Source organism: Vanellus vanellus, assembly GCF_965231255.1.
Source record: "Vanellus vanellus genome assembly, chromosome: 1".
NCBI classification, from domain to species: Eukaryota; Metazoa; Chordata; class Aves; order Charadriiformes; family Charadriidae; genus Vanellus; species Vanellus vanellus.
Window position 1 is genome coordinate 149,910,159 of NC_138905.1, and position 24,579 is coordinate 149,934,737.

Sequence of the window (24,579 nt, forward strand, 5' to 3'; positions counted from 1 at the left end):
ATACTGCGGGGTGTAGCATCCAAAGACATGCAAAAGAAAACTGAATAAAACAGAAAGGCTGTAGACAGGAGGAAAAAACAATCTACAAGACTAAGTGTTCCTACTGCTTAAAGCACAGTCGGTGCGTAACATGCAGTTGTTGAAAGAGCTAGTTACTCCACAAGAGCTCTTTCTTCTCCTTGTATGCTTCCAGCATAGCTATACATTTTTCGTGGATGAGATCCATTTACTTAGGCACGATTGAGAGCCTTGGCTAGGTTCTCAGTATTACATCGCTTTCCAGAGCATGTACAGATGACCTATGGTCGACATTTACCCTCCTATTTGCAGATTTTCTTTTGTCCCACAAACTGCTCAAAAATGACTTGTACGCATCCAGGGTGGTCAATGTATTTCTGGCAGTTAGGGTGGGTACTGCATTTCCAGGTGTGGAACCTTCAGGATTACTGTTTCATTACTTCCTTTCCACTTTTTTTTTTTTTTTTTTCCTTTCTGTGATTTCAGACAGACACCTGCAGGACATGATTTCTGCTTTCAGCCTGCCACGCACGTGCTGTCCCATCGGCAGCTGCTCCTCTGGCGTGCACATACACCATACGGGGGAGCGTGATTGCTCCTCTGACACCTCCCATAAAGCTTCAGCGACTTTCCTTCAACATGTAAGGGGGACTTCATGGGTCTTTAAAGCAACTGCCCATGGCTTTTTTCAGTGTTGCTCTCGCAGACATTGCCCTGCCTGGATTTACCAGTCTGGAATTTCTATCAGCGTGGGTCCTTTTTATGACTCAGGTCAAACACACATCTTTTTTTTCCCCTTCACTCCTGACTGGTTTAAGAGGAAAAAATGATTTTACAGTAGCTAGCCCCAAACAGCACCATTTCCATGCTTAAACCAGTCTGCTGCCACCAGCTGCATGCCTAACGCTGCTCGCTTCATAAGGGAAACGTCTCCTACTGCACAGCAAAGCAGGCTGCGGGCCTTTCCAAGCTGCTCTGGTGGCAACAAGATGAGGCACCTTGGGCTACAGGCACACGCAGGAAAGCAAGACGACAGCTCAGCTGCACACAACTGCATTAAAAGCACAAAAATAGGGATTTATACAAGGCAGCACCACAGTCGGCTGCACACACCAGTGCAAGCCAAGCTCACTCCTGCTCCAGGAGGGAGGCACTCTGCTCGCCAGCCCGAGCACTGCAGGCTTTGCTGCTAATAGGATAATTTCCTTCTAAAACCTTCCCCACAGCAGCGGCCCAGGAACACGCACGGCTAACTTAGGCTGAAAGGGAATTTTCCACCACCCGCAAGCCTCTTTCTACCTCGCATAAATCTTCTCAAGCGCAGGCCACAAAGAAACCGCACCAGCCTCTGGAAATGACATGTAACAAGCAATTAGCCACGCTAAATCTTCAGGGCCCAACTCCCGTGTCAAGTTGCCTTTACACCCTCACATTTAAAGTAAGCACACGTTGAATCTCCTCCTCCTTCCAGGTCCCTTCACATTGCCGTAATAATAGGATGGGGGCTTAGTGTAACTCACGATAAGGCCATTAAGCAGAAAGATCATTCACCCTCTCTCTGTCAATTAAGGGATATCAGATACAGGCAGATACACTGATGAGACATCCTTTTTCATCTGAGAAAATAAGCTTAAGCAATCCCTATATAATCACTCTCTTCTCAGCAAACTTTCTGGAGCACAGATAAGATCAAAGGTGGCTTTCCCAGCCAACAAAGTTATTAACACCTCAAGGAAAAAGTAATGTTACACAAAAGCCAGAGCTGTCTGATGGCTTCCTTGATCTGAGGACTGAGAGAAGCGGTAGCAGCAGGGGGCTGTTACCCTCAGTACAAACAGGGCAGCATCGAAGCATGAATAGGAAAACAACATGCTTATCTGTGAAAAATATGTATTTTCAGGACACTTTTGAATTGCTACTTCTTTGAAGGAACAGTTCCCAAAATAAAAAACTGTACACATATTTTTCACTACATAAAAACATCTTCACAGCACGTGATCAGAAAGCACAACGGTGATAATGCACTGTGGCAGAAGTTAAAAGAAAAGAGGTCAGGCATTGCCCTTAAAACTGGTTCACAAGCAAGTGAATTCTGGATCCATTTTCACAGAATCACAGAATCACGGAATTTTCAGAGTTGGAAGGGACCTCTAGAGATCATCTAGTCCAACTCCCCTGTTAAAGCAGATTGCCCAGAGCACATTACTCAGGACTGCATCCAGGCGCGTCTTGAAAATCTCCAGAGAAGGGGACTCCACAACCTCCCTGGGCAGCCTGTGCCAGTGCTCTGTCACCCTCACCATAAAGAAGTTTTTCCGTCTATTTGAACGGAACTTCCTGTGTTCTAACTTGTGCCCATTACCCCTTGTCCTGTTACTGGGAACCATTGAAAAGAGCCTGGCTCCATCCTCCTTCAACCCACCCTTTAGATACTTGTACGCCATAATAAGGTCTCCCCTCAGTCTTCTCTTCTCCAGGCTAGAGTCCCAGCTCTTTCAGCCTTTCCTCATAAGGGAGATGCTCCAGTCCCTTAATCATCTTAGTTGCCCTTCGCTGGACTCGCTCCAGCAGTTCCCTGTCCCTCTTGAACTGGGGAGCCCAAAACTGGACGCAGTATTCCAGTTGTGGTCTCACCAGTGCAGAGTAGAGGGGGAGAATGACCTCCTTCGACCTACTGGCCACACTCTTCCCTATGCAGCCCAGGATTCCATTGGCCTTTTTGGGAACAAGGGCACATTGCTGGGCCATGGATAATTTACTGTCTACCATGACCCCCAGATCCTTCTCCTCAGAACTACTTCCCAACAGGTCCACCCCTAACCTATACTGGTGCCTAGCATTCTTCCTCCCCAGGTGCAGGACCTTGCACTTGCTTTTGTTGAACCTCATTAGGTTCTTCTCTGCCCAGCTCTCCAGCCTGTCCAGGTCACGCTGGATGGCAGCACGGCCCTCTGGGGTGTCAGCCACATGATACCCAGTTTGGTATCATCAGCGAACTTGCTGAGGATACACTCTGTCCCCTCATCCAGGTCATTAATGAATATATTAAACAAAATTGGACCAAGTATTGACCCCTGGGGGACACCACTGCTTACAGGCCTCCAACTAGACTCTGTGCTGCTGATCACAACCCTCTGAGTTCTGTCACGCAACCAACTCTCAATCCACCTCGCTGTCGCCTCATCTAGCCCATACTTCCTCAGGTTCCTAATGAGGATGCTATGGGAGACAGTGTCAAAAGCCTTGCTAAAGTCAAGGTAGATGACATCCACGACTCTCCCCTCATCCAGCCAACCACTTATAACATCATAGAAAGCTATCAAATTGGTCAAGCACGATTTACCCTTGGTAAATCCATGTTGACCACTTCCAATAACTTCCTGTTCCTCAACGTGTTTGGAGATGACATCCAGAATGAGTCGCTCCATTACCTTCCCAGGGACAGAGGTGAGACTAACCGGTCTCTAGTTCCCTGGGTCGTCCTTCTTGCCTTTTTTGAAGATCGGAGTGATGTCAGCCTTCCTCCAGTCCTCAGGCACCTCTCCTGTTCTCCGTGACCTTTCAAAGATGATGGAGAGTGGTCTAGCAATAACATCCGCCAGCTCTCTCAGCACTCGCAGGTGCATGCCATCAGGGCCCATGGACTTGTGAATGTCCAGCTTGGCCAAGTAGTCTCTTACCCGGTCCTCCTCAACTAAGGGAAAATCTTCCTCTCTCCAGACCTTCCCCTTTGCCTTCAGAGTATGGGATTCATGAGGGACAGCTTTAGCAGTGAAGACCGAAGAAAAGGCGGCATTCAGTAACTCTGCCTTCTCTGTGTCTTCCACCACTAAGGCACCTGTCTCATTCACCAGTGGGCCTACATTTTCCCTAGTCTTCCTTTTTCTATTGATATACTCAAAGAATCTCTTCTTATTGTCTTTAACTGCAGTGGCCAAGTTGAGTTCTGATTGAGCTTTGGCCCTTCTCATTTTCCCCCTACATAGCTTTGTTATATCTTGATAGTCCTCATAAGTTGCCAACCCCCTTTTCCAGAGAATGTAAACTTTCCTTTTTTTCCTGAGGTCCAGCCAAAGCTCTCTATTTAGCCAGGCCGGTCTTCTTCCCTGTCTGCTCGTTTTTCGAGACACGGGGATGGCCTTCTCCTGTGCTTCTAAGAGCACCTGCTTGAAGTATGCCCAGCCTTCCTGGGCACCTTTGCTCTTCAAAACTGCCTCCCAAGGGACACTCTCAACCATGCTCCTAAACAGGCTAAAGTCTGCCCTTCGGAAATCCAAGGTGGCAGTTCTGCTGGCTCCCTGCCTTACTTGATCAAGAATTGAAAATTCTCTCATTTCATGATCACTCTGCCCAAGGCGACCTCCAGCCTTTACATCCCTCACAAGACCTTCTCTGTTAACAAACAGTAGGTCCAGTAGGGCACTTCCCCTAGTTGGTTCCTTCACCAGCTGTGTTAGGAAGTTGTCTTCCACACACTCCAGGAACCTCCATGACTGTTCCCTCTCTGCTGCGTAGTATTTCCAGCAGACGTCTGGGAAGTTGAAGTCCCCCACAAGAACACGGGCAGATGATCGTGAGACCTCTGCCAGCTGCTTATAGAATACTTCATCGGTTTCTACATCCTGATTGTGAGGTCTATAACAAACTCCCATCACTATGTCACCACAGAGAAGACAAAAAGAATCCCAAGACCTCAAAAAACACCCCAGTCAGCTGATCTCTAGAAGTGTCCTTAATTTTATAAGGAACATGAAGATAACAGACCCACAGAATACATTTTAATTCATTATTTTTGTCTTTGTTAGCCAACATCAGAGGCCAGACTCAGAGCACTAAGGAACATGGTCCATGAGGAACACGTAGCTCCACAGTGAGCAGAAGCAGTAGAACTCAAGTTTCCTGTCTGCACAGACTCTCTGATGTACAAAACCCGTTTTCTCTCCTATTTTCAAGACAACTACTACAACTCACTATCCCTAAGACCTCAACTTTCCTCTGTAAAACGTGGTTAAAATGGGCCAAAGGATTCAAAATCTGCTGAGGAGAGACAACAAAAAGAAACATACATGCACAAAGTATGTGATTTTTGTTTTCTGAAACTATAACAACAATAAGAAAAGAGATGTAACAATCTGGCCCAGCAGTTCCCAAAATATGACATAAGTATCATCTGCAGTTTGAAAGCGGTATGCAAATGACATCCTAACAGCCAAATGACGTTCATGCCATGCCACTGGGACTGAATTTGTAAAAGCCTTGTATAGAGTACAATTAAGCTAAAACAAAACACAAGCATTTAATTCATCATAACCCGCATGGCAAGATCCTCCTCCCTGACGCAGTATGCTCTGGCCACCCTACCTGCACCGGACTGACATAAGGAGAACCCTACCATGCCGTGCCAAAGGCTTTCACGGCATCCAAGTTTCTGCAAGTCATACCAAAATTGCACCATCATTACCTCAGTCACGTGAAGAAAAAACCCACACTTCTAGAAAGAAAATATAGCTCAGGAGGGTATCATTGAAAGGAGAAACTTTGTGTTTGAATTGAAGAAATGGTAATGAGTGTTCTAGTTCCAGCCTGAAAAGTGCAGGAGCGCAGAGCTGGGAGAGCAGTACACGCCTCTGCCTATGTAAGTCCATAGCTCTGTTCACATTTGCTGTCAGATGTCGGAGAGAATTCAGTGCAGAGAAAGCTATTAGAAAGAAATAGTATTACTTAATATTTATGTAGCACTTTCCACCTGACAACTTTTAAGCAATCGCTACACTAAGTAATTTAGCAAAAAAAAAAGAAAAACAGATACATTGGCATTCTGTGTGATCAGTAGCTTATGCTTTCAGAGGAAAACAATTCTACTTTATCTTTATTAGAATTAAACTTTAAGGCCTGAATTCACTATACATTATTCACACTGTTACATTTTAAATTGGCAGAGAGGTAATCAATCAGCTCATTAGCTCCAAAATGCATTTAACAGTACATTTTGCTAAGTTCCCATATTAAGAAAACCACAGAAAAACCTGGAGCTGTTAACATCCTTTTATCATTGGTTAAGAACTAACACGTTAGGGCACTGTAATTGTTGCTAAAAAAAAAAAAAATTTAAAAATCCCACCTTCCAGCTTTGCCACCTTGGACTATTCTCTTGCTAATGATGCCCAGTTAATGATTCTCCCTTCTTTCAATTAGTCTGTTGAGATCTCTCTGAAATCACTTCCAGCTACAACAGGGCTTCCTTTTTGTGGGTAGCAGCACATTTCAGCTTGGCACAGCTTTCCTTTTTCACAAGCGCAAGATGCTTCCTTGTGTTGATACAGGAAGCTATCAAAAACATACTGTGGCTGGATTTAAGAGCAGATTCCATAGCACTGGCCATCATTAGCATTTCTAGCCAGCAACGCTATGCTGATCTGAAAATTAATCTTTTGGGACTAAGATTTAAAAAAATACAGTTCACATGCTCACTGTGACAGAGCAGTTCCTATATTTCAGATACGTGGTCTCTCTCTCCCATGACTTGTGGCATGAGGTGGCAGCGCACTCATTTTTATTGCTGGTGAACTCAAAGAAGAGACTGCTCTTTACGAGACACAATGCAAGCACAGGCAAATATGATGGCTGCATCCATTCAGTTTCATTTTCCTTTTTATAATGCATAAAATGGGTACACAAATTTAAGTGACATTCATACCCCTGGCAAGTTGCCAACTCACCCCATTGGTAACACAAATGTTGGGCATTTTTGAGTTGGGAGACCATGGCAATGAATCACTGGAAAAAAACATTCTGTCTCCTTTAGCAGTAGGGAGATGAATTTTCAGAGGGGGGTAAATTTTCTGTTGTCTGAGGTACTGAACATTGAGCAAGGCTGGAGATGAGAAAAAGGCAGATCGTTGATCCAAGTAACTCTAGCAGCTCTTTTACATGATGTCCCACTTTTGTGGCTTCTTTTTTAATCTTAACTGTTAGAAGACAAAAAAAGTTAAATTGTGTGATATTTAGAGAGCATCTTGTGACTTCTGTATGTGCTCCCACAAATACAATTATTACTTTATCTTGATTTTCCTTAAAATTTCCCTAACAGTTTCATATTTCTTCTATGAGCCATTTGCATCTGGTGTTCTCAGATAACTTATGTAGCCAGGAGTTAAACCATATTTCAAAAATCAAAAGTAGAATTATGAGGCTCAACAGACCAGTAGTAAGTACAGTAAACACTCGACAAAAATACAAAGACAACTGGGCTCTGGAACCAGTCCCTTTTTTAACACCTCTAAAGCTTCCATCTAATTAAATTCATTTTGTGACAAACAAAAATGGGATTAGATCAGCAGTACTGTTATTATGGCAGCCACATGACAGAACCTTGATGATTTTACTTGTCAAGCATTTAATCAATGTTTAGTCCCGTACTGGCCTCTCTTTTGCAAAGCTCATGGGAGACTACATGCCTTACTCATGAACATGAATCATCAAGTTCACCGCATGTCAGAGTTAACCTACAGTGAAATTGCCATCTTTATAAATACCTCACACATTTTAAAAATGGCATTCTGCCTGGGAGAGGAAGATCATAGCCCATTCGCTCTCCCTCTTCTTTCCTAGAGGGATGAGGGGAGAAGTAGAATTCTGTATTTCAAATAACAGAGACATCATTCCTAACAGATTGCAATGTCACATATTGAAAACATGGTCAGTAAACAACAAATATAAGCCCCTACTTGTCCATATGACAAATATTTCACTGAAAAATGGAGCAACATCAAAAAGCTAGAAAACAAATGGTCATTCTCAGCTCTGTCAGTGTTGCAGCTGGTATTCACGCAGGTTTAGATTAATCCATGAGACACTTGTTCAGAGCTTATCGTAGGTGTCAGTTAAGCAAGAAATCTGGCTCCCGATAACCAAAGAGTTTAAAATCGCCTTCAAACCGCGCATAGAGGCGTCTTATGTCTCTCTTGCTAATTCCTGAAAAATACCGCTCTACTTTTGTTTTGTTGTACACTGTTATGCCTGGTGGAATCGTGGGGTATGACACCAGATGGTCTATGCCAGCTGCTTTCAAGATATATGGAGCATCGTCCTCCAGGGTTTCATGGTGTCCGATCACACTATACGTGATTTCACAGGGGGCGCAAAGTTCCACATACGTTACCCAATGAATGATGTGGTCACCAAACTGAACATCCAGCCATCGGTGATTAGGATCACCTAGATAGCGCACAAAATCCTCAAACTGCAGCCCTTTGGTCTCTGTGCGATTCTTTCTATATTTACGAATGATGCCAGGAGCAATTTCATGCCGGTACCAAGGTTCAAATCGAGGGTTGTGCACAAACTTGTCTTTAAACGCAGAAATAAGTCTTTCAAATGGATCTCTAACAATAAAAAACTTGAAGTATAAACTCAGTCTAAACAGAGGAAGGAAAAAAATAAAAAATTAAATAATTAAGGAAAGTGTTTAGCAAAGTGTTTAAAAATGTGTTTAGCAAAGACTTACAAAATGTACATAAACTCTGACCACAGACACAACAATAGTCCACCAATATTATAATCAATAGGACTAGAAATATAATTTCTGTCTTTTTACTGAAAGTTTTTATGTGCAGTATGAAGAGGAAATAGTTCATCCTAGTTTTCACATTTTGTTCAAATTCAAAGAGCTTAGTTTTTCTCAATCCATACACACAGGAGACAAAAGATGCTGAAAAGATGCTGAAAGCTCCTAGTTAAAGATATTTTTAATGCCTCATGATTAAGCTCAAGAAGCAAAACACACAAAGACATGGAAAAAGTGGCTTGGTGTAGCTAAATGCATAGAGGGCTGCATTTTTCACTGGCAGGTAGTTAGACAGATCACTGTATAAGTAAAAAAAAAATCTGGTATTTTATTTGATGTTTTGTCATGCTTTCAATAATGGCCGAGAACATTATTTTCATGAGACCAAAGTTTTCAACAGAATTTCACTAAACTATAATATTCTGTAGTCAGAGATTATCTGTAGGAGTAAATGGAAAACAAAGTTTATTTCAGTAAATAGCTGAGAAAGGAGATACAGAGACCAATCCTCACTGAAATAGTTGGATGGACTCTTTCCAGCATCAATAGGCACTTGGATCAGCCTTCAGGTTCTCCTGACTTACTCCTAACCAGGCAGGGCTAAAGGTCAGTGAACTAGATCAACAGATCCACACCATCCCTCTCTCTACACCTAAATTCTGATAATTTATTTCAGAATTCCCAACCAAACCCATGTTATGTGTCTCCAGCACAACTTCTGTGGTGGGCTGACCGCAACAACCCGAATCATAAGGGCATTCAACTTCAAGTACCCTAGCTATGGCTCATTCCCCAGGTGAACAGTTACTTTCTATGCAGGGCTTTTCACAGGAAGGGAGAACAGATCCACGTTCTCAAGAACACGCTGATAGTATTTTCTCTTGCACGCTACCAACACAATCAAGTGACCCCATTTCCACAGGCACAGCTGTGATAAATGTACTTGTACCGCTGAATGCAACAAACCTCGGACTGAGCTCTACTGATAGCTGACACCACATGTACAAGGGGCTGACTCTTCAGAATGGCTTAATATGCACAAACACTATGCCAGCACAACCTTACAAGTGCCCACTGTCATCTTATGTCCTGTTCTCTCCATGCTACCACCCCTTACAGGGATTATATATGGCATAGGCTTTAGTAGAGATGAGAGCAGACAGAGTCAAAAAATCTAGCCAACGTAATTTAGAAGGCTCTACTGCAGAGAAACATTTTCTCTGCTCTGAGAACCACAAGCACCCAAACAGGAAGATAAAGCGGTTCAGCTGAATGGGCAATACTCGCGGGCTGAGGAGCACTAAAGTTTTAAACTTATCCAGTTCAACCCCAGTAAGTAAATCTGCCTGCAATGACAATCTTACATGTAGGCAGTAAGATTTACTGTACAAGGCATCAGGGTGGACCTTCCAACTAAACCTTCCCCTCTGAAGGTGAGCTATGTAACAACTAGGTATACATTGAACTACAGAAACCCCATATCCACAGGGAGTCGCTTGGCTCACCTAACTTTATCACCAACAACACTGGTGTTCTCCTTCAAAGCCAGTAGCGAGGTCATCACAGAACATCTGTGAGTGTAACAGAATACTGGTGTAATACAAGTGGTGGAGCAGAAAACTCACTATCTTCAACTCCAGATGTGGACTTCAACTGTAGTCTTGACTGCTCGCAACACCCCTGACTCCAAACTCCTCCCGCATGCCTGGGAAGTCAGCTCTTACCGTTTTTTAATTTCAGAGTCACTGAAGGAGGACAAGCGTGGAAGGCCATTCTTCTCATGATCATGTACAATATTTTCTGGGATCTCTTCTATGGAAGAAAATGCTCCTAGACAAATCAAAAAGAAAGAGCAAGTGAATCTTTCAAGGGGGAAAAAAGTGAGCACAAGCAAGCACGTGCGCCTTTGGCTGACAGCTTTTTGTTTTATCTTTCTCTTTTTTGTATTTTTAGCATTTACGGTTACTATGTTTAAAACTGTTAAATGATGAGAGATTCTGATTGCAAAGCTGAAAAACTGTTAAAATTCTTTAGGGTACGTGACATCAAGGTCCAAGACCAAATGGCCTCAAAACTCTCAGAAAAGCACATCATGCAAATTTCATCAGCAATTATGTCTAAGTCTATAACTTCCCACCTCACTGTCCCCATTCTCTTTCCCTCTGCCCACACATGCAAATGGAGGAAGACTTTGAGGATTAACTCCAAAGAAGGAACCAGCTTTTTGGCTAAATTTCTACTGCCAACAAAAAATAAATGCTGTGGGCTGCTTCTGGAACTGCTTCAACACAAAAACTCCTTGCTGTCAGGATTCATGAAGTTCTTTTAATAACTATACTGTGATGAAACAAAAATTCCAATCATACAATACTACACAGATTAAAAAGCACTAAAATTAACACTAGAAATCCTTCAGATATTAATTTCTGCAAGAACATTAAAAAAAGTCACTGTATTCTGATGCATTTATTTTAAGATTCTGATCCCAGAAGCTTTTATGGCCTTGAGAAATACCTCATGCGGGCCCCTTGGGCTTCAGGAGTAAGCTTTCACACAACAGCACCATTTCAGAGTACCAACCTACAACAAGAACAGGGTGCTACAAAACAAGCTCTTTAGGTGAAAGCCTCTACAGTCTTCTCTGTTCCAGAACTGCAGTGAATAACCCACACCACTCAGCTCCTCAGTTTTCTTTTTTTTTTTTGGGGGGGGGGGGGTGGTGGTGGTTGTATTTTATTCATTTCAGTTTTCTAATTATATTTTTTTGTACTCTGGTGAATTACACATGGACAACAGATGTCAGATTAGACGGCCTCAGAAACTGAAACCCTGCATTCATCCAAACCAGAGATTCAGTACAAGCAGTAGCAGAGTTAGCTCACCCACAGCGCCACAGCTCTGCTTCTCTATCCTGCACCTCCAAATACCACTTAGGTATTTGGATGTAAAGTATTCTCCCTGAAGTATCAGTCCTGCCTGCTGAACTACCCAAAGAGGAGAAAGTTAGGTTAACTGCAGTGGTAGCCTTCATAAGCAGATACTAGTACCCCGACAGGTCAAGGCAGAAGTGACCAGTGTTTACACGGAAACAATTTGCTATCATTACCCACCATGCCAGAACTAGGAAGCTCAAGGTGAAAGGTTCCCTGCTAGTAAGACAGGAGTTATCCTCCACTCAACGCAGCCAATACATCCCTGCCTCTCCTGAGCTATTCTTTGCATGTTACCTCTGTTAAATTCTGGTAAGAACAGGTACTTCTAATGCACTCATATAGCTTCATATTTAGTACGTTCTTAAATGCGTCTGCAAGCTACATTCCAAGACACATGCCCATACCTATGTGCACGCATATCTTTGCTGGATTTTCAGCTCCCATCCATATATCAAAGTTAAAACTAATATTAAAGTTTTTAAAGACACACTTCTCGCTACAAAAGTTTTGCTGAGGGACACAGCTTGTAAAAAAGCTGGGTTCACAATGTCCAGGTTTTGCCCGCATCTTGGTAAGCTATGCCACCTGCAAAACCACAGGAGCTCAACTGACCTGACTGTATGTAGCAAATTCACAGCCCTGATACACAGACAGGCAAGAAGGACTCATGTCAAACAAAAGTGTGTTATGTTAAATACGATCTAGTTAAGTTTGTGTGCAGGTAGTGGTTCAGTAGAAAAGCCTGAGGAAACGAGTTATTTTTATTGACATACCAGGCTACTAGAATAGGATGGTAGGCTACATATAGACAGGCAGTGTTGACCTTGTAGATCGTTATTCAAACACACTAGTCCCTTTACTCCTTTTACAGCCTTTTATAACATACCTTTATTGACCAAATTATCACATTAAGCACCTCAGAATCTTTATACCTCCTACAATGGCTCACTGATAGCACACACACAAGATTTCAGTAGTACAGATCAACAGCAACCACCAAGTTTTAACTAGCTTTCTTCATGGCTAAAAAAAACCCCACCTAGTTAAAAGTCAGTGGCTCCAAGTCAGAAATTTTATATTATTGCTTCTTAGGGAATTATGACACCTTGTAATTTACTTGTTTCAAATTCTATAAACTAGTGCCACCCCTTCAAAGCTAACAAATCTACCTACCACATGCATACAGGTACTCTTTCATGACTCAAAACACTTCTGAGCCAAGCAATAACAATATTTATTTTCACAGAAAGAACAGGTTTATTTTCTTTAAAAGGGATGTTTTGAAAGGGCTAGAAGTAACAGTGAAGAATGAAAGGCTGAATGTGTGTACAGAAAAGCAAAAAGAATCCATTTTTGTGTTGTCCCAGTTTGACCAGTTCTGCTCTTTCCTTCTCCTCAAAGAAAACCACACACCCACAGCAGAGTAGATACCATTTAAAACGATCAAGACTTTTTTCCACTGAGTGTTGCCCACTTTTGGCGTCTGACAAAACAGGATCTTGTGCTTGTCACACACAAATATCCGGTCCAAGACGAATTTGGAAACTGCAGTGTGAGAGAGATTTCTCAATGTAGTGTCTCTGCAGACATTCCTGAGAAGCTCAAGTCTTTCCATATGAACCAGGGGTTGGCGGATCAGATTTCCAGAAAAAGCTTTTCCAGTTGGCTTTATGAAATGGAGAGGGGAAAGAAAAGAAAAAAAAAAAAGAGTGCAAGAATTTAGTTTTCAGATTAAATTCTAAAGTATAAAAATCCCCGAACCGTGCATCCTAATGACTCCCAAATTAATGATTAAAACACTGCTATGTATTAACTAAAGAAGTAGCACACAGTTTCCTTCCTGTGCTGCTGCTGTACACATTAGTTTGACTCTTAACTCATTACATAGTAGTAGACAGTAGTAAGAGCTTTTCCATCAAACAATTTAAATCCGCTGAAGAGCAGCAGGGTCTTATCTGCGTGGATACAACATGCCTTGACCAAATATTGGAACTCCCACAAAGCTTCAACAGCAAGTAAGAAAGCTTCTGAGGGGTTGGGACGAGATTTTCAACAGAAAGTAAGCTTTAACCTCTGAGAAGATGTAGCCTAGGGATGCTGATCCATCTGTTTGGGAAAGAAGAATTTAGGATAAAAATTCTTGTGTTGGTTTCTAGCACCTGTAGGCATTCAGTGTTTCCATTTAATCAAGCTGCCAACAAAATTAAGTGGACAAAATTCACACAATGAGCATCAGCACTTACTGCGGCAAATGAGAGAAGTAGGCAGGATTCCTCTCCCCAAAAATGGATGAACTGTTTGATATGTCTCATTTTTCTGAGACTAAGACAGGAACCACAACCACCTCTTCCTCACAATTAGTAGGGAGAGAGAACAAAGGAGCTTGTCTGATTAACAGGTAACAGGAAATTTTAAATTCCTCCTGACAAATCTTCCCCCTTCCACTAATTTATTTACACAGCTGGCAATCCCCAATATCAGTATAGACTAGGTGGACGTACTGATTGAGAGCAGCCCTGCAGAGAAGGACTTGAGGATACTGACAAAAGAAAAACTGGGTATGTGCCAGCAATGTGTGTTTACGGCCCAGAAAGCCAATCATATCCTGGGCTGCATTTAAAAAAAAAAAAAAAAAAAAAGCATGGCCAGCAGGTTGAGGGAGGTGATTCTGCCCCTCTACCCTGCTCTCATGAGACCCCACCTGGAGTACTGCGTCCAACTCTGGGTCCCCAGCACAGGAAAGACATGGACCTGTTGGAGCAGGTCCAGAAGAGGGCCATCAAAATGGTCAGTGGGATGGAACACCTCTCCAATGAAGAAAGCCTGCGAGAGTTGGGGTTGTTCAGCCTGGAAAAGAGAAGGGCCTGGGGAGACCTTATTGCGGCCTTTCAATCCTTAGAGGGGGTTGATAAGAAAGACAGAGAGAGACTTTTTACCAAGGCCTGTAGTGACAGTACAAGGGGTAATGGTTTTAAACTGAAAGAGGGTAGATTTAGATTAGATATAAGGAAGATTTTTTTTTTTTTTTTTTTTTTTACAATGAGGGTGGTGAGACACTGGAACAGGTTGTCCAGGGAAGTTGTGGATGTCCCATCCCTGGAAACATTCAAGGTCAGGTTGGATGGGGCTTTGAGCAACCTGATGTAGAGAAAGATGCCCCTGCCCATGGCAGGGGGGTTGAGCTAGATGATCTTCAAATGTCCCTTCTAACCCAAACCATTCTGTGATTCTATGATTTTAGGTACAGTGTCCAAGCTACACATGAAAAAGGAATTATTTTACTTTTTACTTTTTGTCCCAATCCTCCATAAGGTAAAAAACCAAACCAAACCAAAACAAAAAACAACCTCATTCTGCTTTTTCTCTTTGTTATTCTCCTGCAATATCTCCTGGTCAGAATGTAATCTGAACATCCTGAGAGACTGCTTATCTGTCAAACCAATTCCTTTTGCGTGCAACCAGGATTAATATTACTGTTCTGCATTTCATGCTGTCAAGAAGTCAAGAGGGAATAGTTTTAGGTCCAGAAACCTTATTATCCTCTTCCATATAAGTAAAGGAAGATACTAAAACTCACTACGCAGACCTGCCAGCCTTCCACTGAACAAAGTGCTTCTCCCAAGTATTTTGAGGATAACTTAAATTTCAGTTTTTTTACGTAGGATAACAAAGTGTCATGTTTATATAGAAACTTACATTCCATGCTGCATCACAAAAATACTTTAAACCTAAAATGACTTATGTAACCAATGGAAAAAAATGGACCTTAGCCCACTGTGCAACTAGTCTCAAATTTAAATTTGCATAAGGGATTTTCAGAGTTTCTTTGTAAGTTAGCAAGTACCACATTTGTTCTGCTTTACTGCTGAAAGCACAGAACTATGCCTCTAAAGGATCAACTGGTATTGAATACTATTGTGTTCGTGTTCTACTTTGGAAAAATGCTGAGATGTGAAGCACAAAGAGCGCCAAACATGAAAAAGAAATAGAGACTGATAAAAAGAATCAGAGAGATTGGGCAGAGAACTAAGAGAATAGACAAGACACAGGCTTGCCCTCAAGAGCCACAAACCTGATGGCTACGGCAAGGCAGAGTACAAATAATCCAAAATTGGACCATTATATTAAAAAAGCTAGCAAAAATGACTGCCCTGACTTGATAAAGGAGTACTGTAATGATTTTCTCCTAGAAATGGAAACACATTAAGTTGAATCATCCAGATGAAACAAGACAGCAGGTTACTGTAACAAACTAGCTTTGTGAAGCTAAAATGAATTCTGTTGGCTCTACCTAAATAGAACAGTCTGAATAAATAATTCCCATCTAGCAATTCCTTTTAACAACAGGAAGCCCTTACTTAATCTCTTCTTTTCTCCCACTCTTTAATACATGTAACCCTTATCTCAACAGTATGCACCTGGAATTCTTCAGGCCAATGTTTTTCCTCTGGCACATGTACCTCCTCCACTTTTGTCACAGCTGTCAGTATCAATGGCTCTTGCTTGGCACCATAGCCTAAAGAAGGAAGAGAGATAAGAGTATTATAGAAAGGGGGGGGGGCAACTATTTCTGCTTTACAACTAATACAACTGAACATCACTTTCTGTATTAAGCTTACAAAACATTAGGATTTGTTTCCAAATGGGAAGGTACTAGACAAGACATGAGATAGACTATGAATATTTTAAAGGATGTACTCTGTGGGAATTTTGGATGCGCAGCTTCAGTTGAGTTTTATCCGAAACACATCTATTATCTTTTATTTGGGTCTTTTTTAAACAAACTGTGCAGAGAGACATAGAAATCATAAATCCAAATATCACAATAGGTGGACAATTGAGTATAACTATATGGACTTGACAGTATGAGACTTTTATTTTTCAATTAACTTCCCAAAGCATGTCCAAACAAAAAACTTAATCTATCAGGTTTCTCCCTCTGCTCATATTAGTAGATAGGTTTCTTTTGTTGTAAACTGTTAGACATTACTAGAAGAAAAGTGTCATTAAGGACCACCTTTTATTTCTTTCGTGCTCTAAGTAAACACCTCTAACCTCTAAGCAATAAATACAAGATCCCCTCTTCCTTTGTTACTGGACTGATGGCCTTCCTCAGAGACTGTCACAACGAAAGAACAAACTCAGCTGATACTCTTGTTCTTTTTTAATGATTTTAGGACAGCTAATAGTTTGAGACAAAATTAAAGCAGGCAAGGGAAGAACCCTTTGCATCTTTTGCAATTGGTATGCTACAGGAAAACTGAAAAATAACACAAGGCTGTAGCTTTACTTTACATGGTACGGAAAGATCAAGAATAATTTGAAGCAGCTTTCCCTAACCTCAAAACAAGAACATGATTTCTCCCCGAAAATTTATTTCCATCCACATTGGACTACTTTTCCCTTCGTATATTTTCTTCTATGCATAAACTTTCTTCGCCTGCATCCACAGTGGCTTACTGTTCTATGGTTGAGAAAATGCGTGTACTGCCTATGTCCTTTTCTTAAGGGAGTACTCTACTCTGCCTACAATGGATTTTAGCAAAGGGCACGCATGAAAAAGCAAGTTAAAGCTGAAAATAACGTAAGCATCCAAACAATCAGCTACAGTAAACATTGTGCAGAGACTTACTTCACCGTATCCTTTTGTAAAACCAAAGTAATCTGACTCAGTGAAAGAGCAGTTAAAAGTATCTTTCATTATCACTGGGTAAAAGCATGCCTGCAGATGCTACTAGAGATGATGGACAGAAACTTGCTCCTTCTCCTTAAGAAGTTCCTATTGCTCATGCACCCAAGATGTCAATAAAAGGCTTAAACAAAAGAACATTAGGCATCTGCTGGTTTTGTCCTAGCTTCTAAGTAGATGCATCCAAATAAGGAAATTTTCTGACAAGCCATATTCTATTCAGTCTAGAAGAGTTCCTCCAGAATTGGCCATCCTGTTCAGACTTTCCGCAAAGTTCTGTTGGTATATTCAAATTACTTCCCTTCATTACTCCCAGTACAAACAGTGGTATGTCCAACACATACATACACTTAACCACAGTCATGCCTTTGCAGGACTGGAGCTTAAGAAATTATAAAATCTTCTGCTCAGAGAGCTATTCAAAGAGGAAGGAAGATTCAGCATAGGGAAAAAAAAAAAAAAGAGAGAAAAAAAATAAAAACTAGCAAGCCAAGATAATAAAAAGTAATCCTTCTGACAAATTCTGATGGAAAGAACCACTCAAAGAATACGTTAACTGGTAAACAAGAGGTGGCATACAATGAAATACTGGAAGATTTAACTGCCTAACATAAGACCAGCTTATTTGCAGATGTACTAGGCCTCAAAAACAGCTGGGACCAAGGAAAGCTATGTTAGCATACAGTTCCCATCTGTAAAACTTGCTGAATAAATCTCCACACAGAGGTATGCTATTTAAAAAGGTACACCTAATTTATTTACCCAATATCAAGTCATTGAAACAAATGGCACTAGTGATGTCAGTGCTTCAAAAGATACACATTTTCTGCATATCTTCGGAAGATGCAGAAATACAAATCTCTTAGGACTGTAAGTCATGTCATCACCTTCACCCTAAACTCTCTGTAGGATGGCTTTGTAACAGTAGCTCCTCAGCAGACAGAAAACTGTAACATGCTGTGTAGTGTCATCGAATGGCTTAAATTCCTCATCAGCTTAATACCATCTGGGCTACTTAAGCTAAGCGAAAGCCTATAAGCTGTTTGTCAGTCAAACAGCAGAGGATAAAATGGAATGCAAGAAGCAGGGCAGAAGTGGCTAAGCTAAGTGCATTGCAAATGAAATAAAACTTTCCATAAGTTTTACATAATACTGCAGCCACAGGACAAGCAGTCACAAGAGAACAGAAACTAGTATCATGTGAAATTAATGAACTCTTTAATTCTTTGTGAATCTCCTGTCCTACCAACAGGTAGTTGGGCTCCGTTGTTTTGCATATGACTTCTACTCCTAGTAGATCAAGATACTGAAACTGAGTGTATTTGAAAAAGCGGACCTCACAAGACAGTACTGTTACACATGAGCCCCTCAGTTCTTAACCACCAAAAAAACCAGACATGCTGTTAGTTTTGCAGACTTCTACCAAGAAAAGCAGAAACTGAGTATCAACACTGTCACTTCTTCAGTAGAATTGAGAACAGAACAACTGATTTTCTAGAAGTGGTAATGTGCTGAGAATTACTTTGCACAGAAAGAGTATTTTTGTGAAGCACTACGCAATTTTCTGTTTCATATCAAACATTAAATTGAACTTACCGTCTGGGTCTTTAAAAGTCAATGTGATAAACTTGCTAGCAACCATGAACATGAATATCACCCAAAAGCATGCAGCTAGCAGCAGCCACTGGTGGTGCATGTTGTCAGACATGAGCCATACAAAGCTGTTACTCCCTGTTTGAAAGAGGAAAGATTGACAAATTAATTATTTCTGTTCCAGTTTAAAGAAATACTTCCCATAACCAAAATGACAAAATTCTAATAGATATGTGTCATAAAATATAGCGGTAGATTTCACTTTTCTTTTTGTCCTTTTGGCTATTTTAACCAATATTAAGGCTGAGGCAATGTAACCACTGGCTGCTATCAAAGGGAGGCTTCGCTCCTCCTTCACCCCCATGTAGACATTCCTAGTCCCCTCCTTGTGCTGCCAATAGCAGTGTCTGACAGCTCAGGGAGACAGACCAGCAAACCCTCCCCCCCCCCCCCATTTTTTTTAAAGCATAGTTTATTCTTTGATTTAACTTTGCAAGATGGCTCATTGTAGGAAAGGAAGGGAGAATGAAGAAATCGCCCGTCGGTGGTAGCTAGTCAGCAGATCAACCAAGCTGTAACATTAACAGTATTCTTAGTTATCCAAAGTCAGCTCGTGACATGCAACATGGACTCCTCCCCTGCCCAGCCTACATGAATTACAGCCTGGAAACCTCCAAGACAGAATACTAAGCTTAACCTGACAAAATATTTAAATATATTAATGTCTCTTTTTATCTTGTCACTTTTAGCGCCAGCAAAATATTAACCAAAGGTTCTGGAAGATTTTTTTTTTTTATTTCCATCATGCTAAGCAGTATCCACATAAATAATAAAAAGGGATTTCTTGCAGCAGTGCCTACTACCTATAGCTGCATCCCTGCAGGTAAGTCTTAAAGACAGGACTTCCCCAGGAGGGCGGGAAGGGTTACCCATACAATTGAGACCGCAGATTTAATGCGCAAAGAAACCACAGGTACTGACTGAATCCAAGCAGAGTGAGGATGAGGATACTGCACGGTACTACAAACACATGGTGCCTGCCCTACCTTGCAGTTTGTAAGTTTGCTGGAGTGCTTCGAGCAGTTCTTAGCTTGATTTTAGAAACTGTTAAGATGCAATATAAGAAAACCAATTACAAAAAAAGATTTAAGTCCCCAGCCATTAGAGAAACATAAAATTTTATGCTACATCTTTTGCTGAATTTTCAACTTCTGGTGGGCAACGCACCCAGGGAAGCACTAGGGCTTACACTGAGTATGCGAAATTTAATCTTCCATAACTTTAAAAAAAAAAAAAAAAAAACCACACCACAAAAACCTAACAGCAAGCACCACTACCTACCTACCAAACCCTACCTGAGACTCCTCAGGCTTGAATATTTACCCTGCAAAAACAAAACGCCATTATCTCAGTTGTTGCTAGTGACATAACACACCTGAGGGTCTGAACTCAGGTGCTGGGAAGTTCAAACATAAGCAAGTACTTACTTTTGAAGATACATACAACACAATTTCAGAACACTTTACCAAAGAGGATCTAACACAAAAACCTCACAATGAGATCCTCTCAAACAATCATGTAAGGTTTGTGCTTGTAGCCTCAGGAAGAACAAAAAAACAAAACCGCTGACGTAACTAGCAACAGGATCAAACTCAGTCCTAAAATAGCCACATGCAACTTCAATAAGAGTCACATCTGCATGCTTTGTTATCACACTTTCTATACAGCAACTTGAGTTAATTGCCAAGGAATGAGAGAGATGCCCTCATTCCCAGCTAAGATGATAAAAACATGCTAGTAAATACTTCTAAGCAAACTTTGTATGAAGTTTTTCAGTCATATACCAGTATTCCACCTTTTTCTTTCCCACAAAGCTTCAATAACAAGTGAGCCTGGTTTTAAAGTTCTTTCAGCATGTCCACCTGTGACACCAGTACTAATGCTACAGGTGCTGATAGCTTTTCCAACTAGCTTTTGCCTTCCAGCAATGCAAATATTTCCAGGAAGTGTTCTCACTGTAGCTGACAGAAGTGAAATGTCTTCAGGGTATGCTGAAAGCCTGTGCAGGCAGACAAGCAGTTCAAAACAGATTTGGGATCCTAAGGATGCATGTGAAATAGGTGAGAGGAGGAATTTTTCAGTTTGGCTTGAGAGGTCCTTTTTTTCCTTCTTTTATGATTTCATTTTCAAGTACTTCTCCTAAAAACACTTTGTTTGCATAAAAAGATGCATCAGCTGTCATTTGGGCAAGTACAGGTGTGGTGACTTCTATGAAGATGATGTTTGTCATCTCCCATTTTCTGCTGCAACTCCCCAGCTACGAACTGAACGTGCAATGCCCAAGACACAATATATTCCTCGACATCGAAAACTGTTTGCCAGGAAGGGCAAATAATATGGCGTGAATTCTAGAGCACTGACCTCTTTCCAGCTAAGTACTTCAAAAGTTATTCTCATCCTACCACTGCATTAGTGCAAAATTTGCCCTAAGATTCGAGCTGAAAACCACCAGGTCTCAAATGTCCTCATTTTTCAGTCTGCCACAACATCCACCATCTGCCATTTAGAGCACTGAAATTTATCACCTTTGCTTTCAGCTTTGGAAAATTTTTCAACTCTCACAGATGAGAGAAATGCAAAATAGATGTCAGGACACAAAACGTAGCAGTGACATTTTTACTTTCTGGGTAGCTCTGCTAAAACCATGAGAATCACTCAACATTCAAAATACAATTGAGCCTGGCTTCAAGGGAGTAGACTGACAGAAGCTTGCAGAGAACATTCTGCATGAGGAAAAACTCTTTCTAAGCATCAGGTATGAGCTTTTCAGAGATAAAATGAATGGTCTGGGCCAGACCCCTCTGTCTAACCCAATATATTTGTTCTACATAAAGAATGGTAGAAACAGCCTCCAACATTCGTAGCATCCCTGCTAGTCTGACTGCTTTTATAATGGTGATGGATGCACACCGTTCGGTAAGGATTATTGATCTGTATCCCCTTATGTAATTTATGTATTGGATTTCTAAGAAGTTGTGTTAAATGACATGGGAAAAGTAGTCTCCACACACTCTCTGACCTGAAAAGCAACACAGGACCCTGCTGCCAGATCCTGCTCTAGGGATAGGAGAACAACATTTCAGCCAAAGATCATACAAGCAGTATACTGCTCACCTCAAGGACTGGACTCAGAGACCAGAAAGGGAACAGAATTGCAGTCACATCCATAACAACCACCACTATTACCCTTCAATACATAGAAGCTAAGAGGAAAGTACTAAGCAGTTTTGTCTACTCCTTTTTTTATGTGCACAGCAAATCTGCAACCATAATCATCGATGTAAGAGTCTTGTCAGAGGATCTGTCATAATGTAAGTACAATGGCTGGCACTGTTACTCACTTCTAGCATCCCAAACAAAACTACATCTACATCAGCAGCTCATTACCTATCTCAAGAAGCAGGACTAATCAAAATTATATACAGGAACAACTCAACCATTATGCTTCCTTAAATGCAATGACCAGTAATGGTTTTCAAATAACGTGTTTATGTTGTTTCCCTTTCTTTAGCTACTTCTTTAATATTTTATTACTTTCACATAGGGTAATCGCACTTACTGCATTTCTGTTGCCTCTCCTGCTACTGGTTATCTAGTGAATACATGTACTAGCTTCTGTTTTTTCTCTTCAATATTTCAGCTTCCAAATGTCTTTTACTTCTTGCCTAAAACATTTTTTCTTTACAAGCAGAAAAAAACAAGGAAGCTGCTGAAGGTTCAGTCCACTTTCTCACAATGAAATATGCCGGGATTTTTCAGGGTATTTCTTCTCCCGCATATTGCAATTCCACAACTTTTAGGAGCATGAGATCCCCCAAACCCCTCTCTCCATCCATCCCTCTGTCCTTCCCTCCCTGGACTACTTATCCCAAAGACAAACAGTCACATAACCCTCAGATCAGCCAGATGCCAGTTTTGCATGAGAAAATAATAGGATCGCAAACACACACACACAAACACGAACCAAAGATGAGGACACAAAGCGTGGCAGGTTTGACCCATGGCCCGTGAGTAACCCGTTACCTGGAAAACACACTCGTACTTTGCGGAAGACTGCTGTCTTCATGTGAACGATGGGACAAAGAGCAGATGATTTAAACAACATTAAAACTCAGTGCACGGCCCCTGCTCTGCAGCTTATGCTGCTTGGAGAGGGGCTCCTTGGCAGGACAGTCCCTGCACGCATCAAGAATGACAGCGACACGACAGTAGTCTCAAACTACCAACTGCCTGCCCATCAGCACATGACTAATGATGTAATTTGAAATGGAACTGGTAACGAAGGCCAAACAACAGCTAGCTGGGATGCCTAATCAAGGCTTCTCCCTTTTTGTTATCTTAAAGTTAAGAGATCAGGACATTTTGTTACACTTTAAAAAAAATATTCTGGACTAAAATCTACCACACGCTCCCGTGGTAAGTTGTGCGGTGCTACCAAGTGTCATACCGTACAGTCACTATATATAACAGGCGTTTCTGAGAGCTGGTTCTTTTCTAAACCTTTCCTCCCCCGACGGCAGGACCAGGCCTGTCGACTCTGCCCTTCCAGCTGCCGCCGGAGAGCGGAGCCCCGGCCCCCCCCTCCCCGAGCACCCACAGCTCACCTGCCGGCGGGGAAGAAAACCAACTCGGGCGCAGCAGCCCCCGCAAGGTAACAACCCACCTCAGCCCGGGGCAGGCCCTGCCGGCGCCCGGCTCCACGGCCCCCCAGGCCGAGAGCGGGACCGGGACCGGGACCGGGACCCTGCCTCCCCAGCCAACCCTCCCTCCCCGCCCTGAAAGACACCGGCTCCAACTCCACAGGACACAGCTGGCAGCGGCTCCTCCTTCCCCAGCACCGGGGCTACCTGGGGGCTCCATTCACCGCCCAAGGAGGAAGGGATAAAAACAGAGGGATCCCCGCCAGGAAGAGGGGACACGGCCGCGGTCTGACCGGCACGGGATGAGCCCGCTCCCGGCGCACGGAGGGGGGCTGCACCGGCGTAAACTTTTCCCGTTCCGGAGGAGGAAGCAGGGCGGGCTTCCCCTCAGTCCCCGGGCAGGTAGAGACAACAGGCGCCGTCCGGCTTCCTCCCCCGACCGGCTGGAGGAGCCTCTCCCTGGAGCTGCCGGCCGCCAGGCCGCCCTCCCCGGCCCGGCCCCGCCCCGCCCCGGGGTAGCGGGCCTCCCTCGCAGCGCCCCCTCCCCGACTTACCGACCCTCCAGCGCCGCTCACCCGCAGCCTCGGCCCCCAGCGGTGAGGCGCCGCTCCCGCCGGGGGCCCGCCTCACTCGGCGGCGCGGCCGGCCCGCTCAAGCGGCCCCGGCGGCGGCTGCTGCTGCTGCTGCATAACCCCCCGCCCGGCTGCGGGCGGCGGCAACGGCGCCTCCCCGCCCCCGCTCAGCCCCTGCTGCTACTGCTGCCGCCGCCCGGCCCTGCCGCCGCCACTGCCGCCTCCATTTCCTCCCGCCGCGGGCAGGCCTCGGCCGCGGCCGCGCCCCCAGCCCCGCCGCCGGGAAGGAGAGGAAGGTGAAGGCCGTCGCGGAGACAGCTCCCCTCGGCTCGGCTGAGCTCTGAGGAGACGCAGCGCCGCGCCCGGCTGCCCGGAGGCGGGAGAGAGGGAGGGATAGAGGGCGGGCGGCTTTCCCCGCCCCGCCTCGCCTCGCCTCGCCTCGCCTCCTCTCGCCCCGGAGGGTCGGCCTCAGACATCGGGCCCGGCTTCCTCACCGCCGCCGGCCCGG

The 24,579-nt window shown here is 43.1% G+C and overlaps 1 protein-coding gene across 2 annotated transcripts; it reads right to left on the minus strand.

Moving 5' to 3' along the window:
• Positions 1 to 5,840: 5,840 nt before the first annotated feature.
• Positions 5,841 to 24,180, minus strand: CHST10 (carbohydrate sulfotransferase 10). Of its 2 annotated transcripts, XM_082482448.1 has the most exons (6): positions 24,054 to 24,180; positions 18,803 to 18,937; positions 15,936 to 16,033; positions 12,949 to 13,183; positions 10,309 to 10,414; positions 5,841 to 8,435 (listed from the first exon to the last, which is right to left on the minus strand). In XM_082482448.1, the coding sequence occupies exons 2-6, from the start codon at positions 18,912 to 18,914 to the stop codon at positions 7,898 to 7,900; spliced, it is 1,089 nt and encodes a 362-aa protein (XP_082338574.1). In that variant the 5' UTR covers positions 18,915 to 18,937; positions 24,054 to 24,180; the 3' UTR covers positions 5,841 to 7,897. The 2 variants fall into 2 exon arrangements, with proteins under 2 accessions (XP_082338574.1, XP_082338575.1); XM_082482449.1 differs by lacking the exons at positions 15,936 to 16,033; positions 18,803 to 18,937; positions 24,054 to 24,180 and adding an exon at positions 13,761 to 14,095.
• Between the last annotated feature and the right edge of the window lie 399 nt (positions 24,181 to 24,579).